This window comes from Hevea brasiliensis, chromosome 3 (genome assembly GCF_030052815.1).
Source record: "Hevea brasiliensis isolate MT/VB/25A 57/8 chromosome 3, ASM3005281v1, whole genome shotgun sequence".
Lineage (NCBI taxonomy): Eukaryota > Viridiplantae > Streptophyta > Magnoliopsida > Malpighiales > Euphorbiaceae > Hevea > Hevea brasiliensis.
The window spans coordinates 82,022,114-82,031,136 of NC_079495.1; the positions used below are offsets into that span (position 1 = coordinate 82,022,114).

The following is a 9,023-nucleotide window of genomic DNA, read 5'->3' on the forward strand; positions in this document are numbered from 1 at the left end:
ATTGGAATGCCCAAGACAAATCCCAATTAATTTATGCATAAACCCCCAACTCTGGAATCACTTTTACCATAATTAGACTTTCGTTTAAATTACCCATTGTTAATTTTAGTTTAATTGCGAACTAGAATTAGAATTTATTTGTTTGCTCTTTACCCATTTCAATTAGATTAATCAATTTACCTTGCTCATTTACATTTACCATTTATTCATTAATCATTAGCCCAAATAATCGCTTCATTCATAGTTTAGTAATCAAACAGCAAATCCTCGTGGGAACGATACTTGATTCATCACTTTATTACTTGAGACGACCCGTATACTTGCGGATTTTTGTACACCAAGTTTTTGGCGCCGTTGCCGGGGATTTGATTTTTGTTTGATATTGAACAATTGTTTGTTTGGTTAATTTGGGCATTTTATTTTATTTCTTTTTACCATTTTACTTTGAGAATTTGTTTATTTTTGTTTTTCAGGTGCTTTATTTTATGAGAAGGACAAAAAGTGAAGAAATCAATCTATTCTTTGACCCATAAATAGAGAAGACAGCAAAAGCTTTAAGAGCAGAATCTAAGAGGAGAAAAGCTGAAATTAAAGCTCAACAACAACAAGAAAGAGCACAAGAGCAAGAGGAATTACAAGAAGAAATGGCCAACAACAACAACAATAACAACCGCTCTGTGAAAGATCATGCCTATCCTAACATTGGAGATTTCTTGCCAAGTATCACAAGACCAAGGGTAGAAGTTAATAATTTTGAACTGAAGCCTGCACTCTGTCAGATGGTGCAACAATCACAATTTGGAGGAAATCAAGTGAAAGTCCACATGTGCATCTAGCACACTTTCTTGAGATCAGTGATATGTTGAAGATAAACGGAGTTTCTGATGATGCAATTCGACTTAGATTATTTCCTTTTTCTATGAAGGACCGAGCTAAAGAGTGGTTACATTCTTTGCCACCGGGTTCTATCACAACATGGGATTAACTTTCTCAAGCATTTTTAGCTCAATATTTTCCACCAAGCAAGACAGCTAAGCTGAGAAATGAGCTGATTTCTTTCAAACCTAGAGATGATGAGAGCTTGTATGAAGCATGGGAGAGGTACAAGGATTTGCAAAGGAGATGTCCACATCATGGGATTCCTAAGTGGATGCTTGTTCAACACTTTTACAATGGAGTTTCACCAGCCATTAGAAGTACAATTGATGCATCTTCTAGAGGTGACCTTATGGAGAAATCTGAAGATGAAGCTTTTTCTGCTCTTGATAAAATTGCTTATAACAACTACCAATGGAGTTGTGAGAGGAATGAGATCAAGAAACCAGCTGGTATGTTTGAGCTTGATGCCATGAATATGATTAATGCTAAGTTTGATGCTTTGACAAGGAAAATGGACAAGCTAAGCATGAAAGTAGATTCTTCAGCTGGAGGTTTTAGTAATTCAGTAGAAGTTGGAGCTGCAAATGTCAATTGTGCAGCAGATTTTTCTACACTTAATCAAGATTTTTCAAGTGAGCAAGTGGATTATGTGGGGAACTACAATCAAAGACCAGGTGGTAACTCATTTTCTGCAACTTATGATCCAGCATGGAGAAACCACCCCAATTTCTCTTGGGGAGGTAGACAAGGGCAAAATCAGAATTTTCAGCAACCTTCTGGATATCAACAAAATCAGAATTTTCAGCAGAATAGAGGCCCCCCTCCTGGAATTTCTAAACCTCAAAATGCACCTACTCTACCTCTACCACAACAAGCACAACTAGACAAGACAGCTAGAGTGGAATCTATGATTGAAACTCTACTTGTGAGCCACCAAAGTCAACAAGAAATGATTTCTCAATTAGCATCTAAAGTAGATCAAATGGCAACACACAATAAGATGTTAGAGAATCAAATAGCTCAACAAGCTAGCTCTTCAAGTAACAAAGCATTTGGGAAGCTCCCTAGCCAGCCAGAAAATTCAAGGGAGCATTGCAAGGCTATTACATTGAGAAGTGGAAAAATATTGGAAAATGGAGATAAAAAGATTGAAGAGAAAATTGAAGAAAAGAAAAGCAGAGAAGGAGATGAACAAACTGAAGCTGAAGTTAGAATTGAAGCTGAGAAAGAAAATTCAGTGGAAGAAAAAGGAAGTAAGGAGAGGGAGAGCAAAGAAGAAGAGCCTAAATATGTTGCACCTAAAGCCTACATGCCACCTTTACCATTCCCACAAAGATTTCAGAAAGCAAAATTGGATAAACAATTTGGGAAGTTCTTGGAGGTATTGAAGTCTTTGCATGTGACTATTCCTTTCACTGATGCCTTAGCACAAATGCCTTCATATGCTAAATTTTTGAAGGAGATTTTATCTAACAAGAAGAAATTGGAGGAATTTAAGACTGTAGCTCTCACGGAAGAAAGCAGTGCTATTTTGCAAAATAAGCTTCCACCCAAACTGAAGGATCCTGGAAGTTTCTCCATACCATGTCACATTGGGGATATCAGTATAGATAAGGCTTTATGTGATCTTGGAGCCAGTGTTAGTCTGATGCCATTGTTTATCTATGAGAAAGTGAAGATTGGAGAAATGAAGCCTACTACCATCTCACTACAGTTAGCAGATAGGTCTATTAAATTTCCAATTGGGGTGATTGAGAATGTTCCTCTGAAAGTTGGGAAATTTTTCATACCAGTGGATTTTGTGGTATTGGAGATGGAGGAAGATGTACACATACCTATTATTCTTGGCAGACCTTTCCTTGCTACTGCTGGAGCTGTGATTGATGTAAAAAATGGGAGACTTACATTAGAAGTTGGGGAAGAGAAAGTTGAATTTAATTTGTTTCAAGCAATGAAAAAGAAAGATGATTCAAACTCGTGCTTGAGAGTTGATGTGATAGATGAAGAGGTTAGAGAAGTGCTTAAAAAGTAACATCCTAAAGATCCCTTAGAAGCTTGTTTGGTTCATAACATCAGAAAAGGGGATGAGATTGAAGAAGCTGCAGAATATGCTACAATTTTGGAAGGAAATCCACCTTTGCCTATGGCTGATATTAAAAAGATTGGGAATTTGAAGCAAGAAACAACTTCATCATCAAAGCTTGAAAAAAGTGAAGCACCTAAGGTAGAGTTAAAACCTCTTCCAACAAATCTCAGGTATGCTTTTCTAGCTCAAAATTCTACATATCCTGTGATTGTTAGTGCTAAATTGACTGATTGTGAAGTTGAAAAATTATTGAGAGTTCTTAGAAAGCATAGAAGGATAATTGGTTATACCATTGATGATATTGAAGGAATACACCCTTCTGTGTGCATGCATAGAATTTTGTTGGAAAATGACCATAAAGCCTCTCGAGAATCACAAAGGAGATTGAATCCAAATATGAAAGAGGTTGTGAAAAAGGAGATCTTGAAATTGCTTGATGCGGGTATTATTTACCCTGTTTCTGACAGCAATTGGGTAAGTCCAGTTCATGTTGTACCCAAGAAAGGGGGCATCACAGTAGTGAAAAATGAAAATGATGAACTAATACCTACAAGGTATCAGCTTGGATGGAGAATGTGTATAGACTATAGGAAATTGAATAATGCAACCAGAAAGGACCATTTTCCATTACCATTTATAGATCAAATGCTTGAGAGACTAGCTCATCATTCTTATTTTTGCTATTTGGATGGCTATTCAGGGTTCTTTCAGATCCCTATTCACCCAGATGATCAGAATAAAACTACCTTCACATGTCCTTATGGTACCTTTGCATATCGAAGGATGCCATTTGGACTATGTAATGCCCCTGCTACATTTCAAAGATGTATGATGTCCATATTTTATGACATGATTGAGGGTATTATGGAAGTGTTCATGGATGATTTTTCTGTGTATGGTAAATCTTTTGATGAATGCTTATCTAACTTGTCTAAGGTTTTGCAAAGATGTGAAGAGTTCAATTTAGTTTTGAATTAGGAAAAGTGCCATTTTATGGTACAAGAAGGAATTGTTTTGGGACATCTTGTGTCAAACAGGGGTATTAAGGTGGATAAAGCAAAGATAGAAATTATTGAGAAAATGCCACCCCCAACATCTGTGAAGGGAGTGAGGAGTTTCTTGTGGCATGCTGGATTTTACAGGAGATTCATCAAGGATTTCTTTAAGATTTCTAAACCTCTTACCAATTTATTGAGTAAAGATGTGGAATTTAATTTTGATACTAATTGTATGAATGCTTTTTGCAGGATAAAGGAAGCTTTGATATCTGCTCCTATTATGCAGCCACCCGATTGGTCATTACCTTTTGAGTTAATGTGCGATGCTAGTGATTATGCCATTGGGGCTGTTTTGGGACAAAGGAGAGATAAGAAGGTGTATGCAATATACTATGCAAGTAGGACCTTGGATGATGCTCAAATAAATTACTCTACTACAGAGAAAGAGTTTTTGGCAGTAGTATTTGCAGTGGACAAATTCAGGTCCTATCTTGTGGGGTCAAAGGTAATAGTGTACACGGATCATGCAGCTATCAAGTATCTCCTTCAGAAAAAAGAGGCTAAACCTAGATTGATAAGGTGGGTGCTACTCCTTCAAGAGTTTGACTTGGAAATTAAAGATAAGAAAGGAGTAGAAAATGTGGTAGCGGATCATCTATCTAGATTGAGGCAAGAACAAGGAGATAATTTGGGAAAAGAGCTCCCAATAGATGATTATTTTCCTGATGAGTAACTGTTAGTAATCATGAATGCACAAGTCCCTTGGTATGCAGATTTTGTGAACTATCTAGTGTGTGGAATCCTTCCACCTGATCTAACATGGCAGCAAAAGAAGAAATTTCTTTTTGATGTGAAGGATTATGATTGGGAGGAGCCATTTTTGTTCAAGAGATGCAGAGATGGGCTGATTAGAAGATGTTTAGCTGATGAGGAGATAGGGAATGTTATTAAAGATTGCCATTCTTCACTTTATGGGGGTCATATGAGTGTGACAAAGACTGCAGAAAAAGTTCTTCAAGCAGGGTTCTTTTGGCCACACATGTTTAAGGATGTGAGGAAGTTTGTAAATGCATGTGATAGGTGTCAAAGGATGGGTAATATCTCAAAGAGAGATGAAATGGCCCTCCAAAATATATTGGAAGTGGAACTATTTGATGTGTGGGGCATTGATTTCATGGGACCTTTTCCATCGTCTTTGGGACACAAATACATTTTAGTTGGAGTAGATTATGTGAGCAAATGGGTTGAAGCTATACCATCTCCAACTAATGATGTTAGAGTTGTGATTAAATTTCTTAAAAAGTTCATTTTTACAAGATTTGGAACTCCACGTGCCATTATAAGTGATGGAGGTTCTCATTTTTGCAACCATCAATTTGAAAGATTATTACAAAAATATGGAGTGAAGCATAAGATTGCAACACCCTACCATCCAAAAACTAGTGGTCAAGTGGAGATCTCAAATAGAGAGCTGAAAAGAATTCTTGAGAAAACAGTGAATAGTTCAAGGAAAGATTGGTCACTAAAGTTAGATGATGCTCTTTGGGCCTATAGAACAGCTTTTAAAACTCTTATTGGAACTACCCCATTTAGATTGGTTTATGGGAAAGCTTGTCATTTACCTTTGGAGTTGGAGCATAGAGCATATTGGGCCATAAGGACACTGAATTTTGACTTAAAAACTGCAGGAGAAAAAAGAATGCTGCAATTAAATGAACTTGAGGAACTTAGATTGGATGCTTATGAAAATGCCAAGCTTTACAAGGAAAGAACTAAGAGATGGCATGATAAGCATATTAGGAGGAAAGAATTTCAGGAAGGTGATGTTGTTCTCCTATATAACTCTAGGTTAAGGTTATTTCCAGGAAAATTAAAGTCAAGATGGTCAGGGCCTTACACTGTTATAAAAGTATACCCCTATGGAGCTGTTGAGATAGGCAATGAAACCTCAGGGACTTTCAAAGTTAATGGGCAGAGATTAAAGCATTATATTGTTGGAGAACCCACACAAAAGGTTGTAGAGGTTTCATGGCTTAGTTCTCCAATCAGGGATACTTAGGTGAATTGGAGTGGAAGGTCAAGCTTAAGACCTTAAACAAGCGCTTCTTGGGAGGCAACCCAAGCGTATCCTTTTATAGTTCATTAATTTTCCATTTCATTTCATTTTCAGTTTTCACCCTCATTAAACTCAAAAGTGACATTTGTTTATCTTTTGTAGGTCATTCATGAAGATGGGGCAAATTAACACTTGTAGCAAAAAGAAAGAATTGAAAGGGGGCAAGTATAAGCAAAATTCAGCAATTTATCCAGTCCCTATGAAGAGTACCACCTTTAAACCTGTGCTAAATTGCTGATATTGCAATCTACTTGATAGCACATGTTTGATTTTGTGTTTTGTGTAAATTCTGTGAAATGCAACTTAGATGAGGATCAATTTTGATATTTAGGACTGATGTGAGCTTTATTGAAGTGCAAAAATAGTGTTTGTTGAGTTTCACCTTTTAGTGTATATATAATTTTGTAGTCTGATAGGAATTTGCATGTTTTTGTTTGAATTGCTGCTAGTTTTTATAATCTGCAGATTTTGGTTACTGTTTATGCTACTGTTCATGCTGCTTAAAAGGTCAATTTCTATGTCTTTTCTGCAATTTTTTGATTGATTGGAACTTGTCTCAAATGCTGCTGAAAATGTGCTTTTGGTATAAGTTTAGAAAGAAGACCATTTCATTAAGTGTGCAAAAAGGTAATCACAATTAGTGCCTTAATTGAAAAATGCTTGCATGAGCTAAATGAAAATATATTGTGTTTGATGAGTGCGAAGAGATGATGAACTTAAATCCCTCAATTTTATGGTGTTTGTGTGTATTTGGTAATTGCTGAGGGTCATAATAGAATTCCATAGCTTTTGGACTGTTTTTGGTAAGCAAAATCACAATTTTTCCCATAACCTGCCGAAACTTGCTGATGACATTGCTTGTCAAGCAGAGTCTTAAGCAAATTCTGCTGAACCTTATGCTTAACCCCAAGCATGGCCCATATTACCATAAGTCTGCCCCACAATTTAAAATAGCCCAAAATGTCCGCCAATTTTCCAAAAGCCTCACCACACTCCCGATAAACCTCTCATTCCGTCGACTCCTTTCCCACGCCATTTTTTCCGGTAATCTTTACGGGAAGCCGAAATGTTTCTTTCTTTTCATTAAAATGGTAAGAACTAAAATGTGGTCTTCCCACAAACCCAAACTCAGTAGATTTCGACATTCTGTCAAATCAAAAATGGGTATTCCATCCTCATTGCCCACAAACCCTAACCTCAGCCCCAGTCCGCCGCTCCCTCAGTCACCGCCACCACAAACGCCGCCATTACCTCAATCGCCACCACCTCAGTCACCACCACTACCCCCAAGCCAAATACCACCTCTCATTCTGCCGACTCCCCTCTCGCCGCAAACTGAACCGCAAAATGAAACACCAATTCTCGACACCCATTCCCCAGAACCAGTGCCTAAGCCTGCGCCTACTCAAACGAAAACCAAAGGCAAAACTAACAGGGCTGTAGGTAGACCCAAGGAAACCCCTGTCGGAAAACGAAAACGAGTACCCTCTGTTCCTTTCGACCTAAATTCTCCACCTCAGCCGTCCTCTGAACCAGTCAGCAAAAGGACCAGGTCTTCCTCGCAAACTCCAGCACCAGTGGTCCAAACACCAGTACCTCAGTCTCCCTTACACTCTCCAGCACCTGCGTCATCTGCCGATAATATAGAGGAGGTAATTTCTCCATTACCTTGGGCTTTTAAGGATATGGGTATGAAAAATGCCTATGAGAAATTAGTTTCTAAACCTATTTTGGCAAACAAGTATATGGATGAGCAGATTTTGAAAGAATTAGGCATTTATGACTCTGTATTTGCCTATTTGGATGCTGTTAGCTGGACTGATTTTGCTAAAATTAGGGAACCAGTGTACAAGGATTTGACCCTGGAATTTTTGAGTTCCTTAAGGCTGAATTTCAAACCAACAGTGCCTGAACATAAAGATGTGATATATTTTCGATGTGCTGGAATTGATAGGGAGTTAGACATGGATGCTATGAATGCAATTTTTGGTTTTCAGGATTCGGGGTATAAAAATATTGAGTGGCAGCAAACTGTTTATGACCCTGTTCAATTCTGGAAGGATATTGCACCTTTTGGGGGTTATTATAGACAGAGGACTGCAAAAGCCTCTAGGATAGTTGATCATGTATTGAAATACCTCCATAGGTTCATTTCTTACCTTTGTTTTAGGAAGGGGACACGATACTTGATGTGTGGGTCTTTGGTGACTTGTTTCTCTTGTGGTGCATGAAGGAGAGAAAACAAGTAAGCACAGCCCATTTCATAGCTACTCATTGGCACCAAATTGTCACGAAGCATACTAAAGGTAGTATAGTTTTTGGGGGGTATATAACCGCTATAGCAAACTAATTTAGCTTTGATGCTCGCCTATATAAATTCTTTGCCGGTTTACGGGAATCATATATAAAGACACAATGTTCTGCATATGGATGTTTGTGAGAAAATAGGCCATACCTATACTCATTCTGACATCCACGATACCACTGGTACTACGGACCCCACTACCTTTGCACCAGCAGAACCACAACCAACCACTACCCCACAGTTTTCAGCAGACATTTTATCCCTCTTAAGATCCTTGGAATCCAAAATAGCAAGTTCTACTGTCCAACCATCTGTTCCCTCACCTGACACCACAGAAATCCTTGCTACCTTAAAGAGTTTAGAAATCAAAATTGAAACCATGGGTCAGCAGCAGGTCAACCAAAAGAAGAAGCTAGAAAAGAAACTTAAAAAGAGATTTTTATCTCTGAAAAAGAAACAGAAGCAACATCAACTTCAAATGTTGGAGCTTTACAACAAACTGGCCCAATCCTACAACAATTTATATCATTGGGGCCAAGCCATGTTTCAAGAAATGAAAGACCTCACAGAAAATTTGGAAACTGCTTCTGAAGCTTCGGATCACAATGAACCTACTGTAGAACCTGAAGCAGATCCTGA

General features: G+C 38.0%; 1 protein-coding gene and 1 non-coding gene across 2 annotated transcripts; one reads left to right on the plus strand and one right to left on the minus strand.

The window, feature by feature from the left end:
* Positions 1-1,033: 1,033 nt before the first annotated feature.
* LOC131179022 (small nucleolar RNA R71) lies at positions 1,034-1,140 on the minus strand. Its single transcript, XR_009148029.1, has one exon. It is a non-coding gene; the product is annotated as a small nucleolar RNA R71 (small nucleolar RNA).
* Positions 1,141-7,239: 6,099 nt separating this feature from the next.
* Positions 7,240-7,901, plus strand: LOC131178389 (leucine-rich repeat extensin-like protein 5). Its single transcript, XM_058143347.1, has 2 exons — positions 7,240-7,731; positions 7,893-7,901. The coding sequence occupies exons 1-2, from the start codon at positions 7,240-7,242 to the stop codon at positions 7,899-7,901; spliced, it is 501 nt and encodes a 166-aa protein (XP_057999330.1).
* Positions 7,902-9,023: the final 1,122 nt, after the last annotated feature.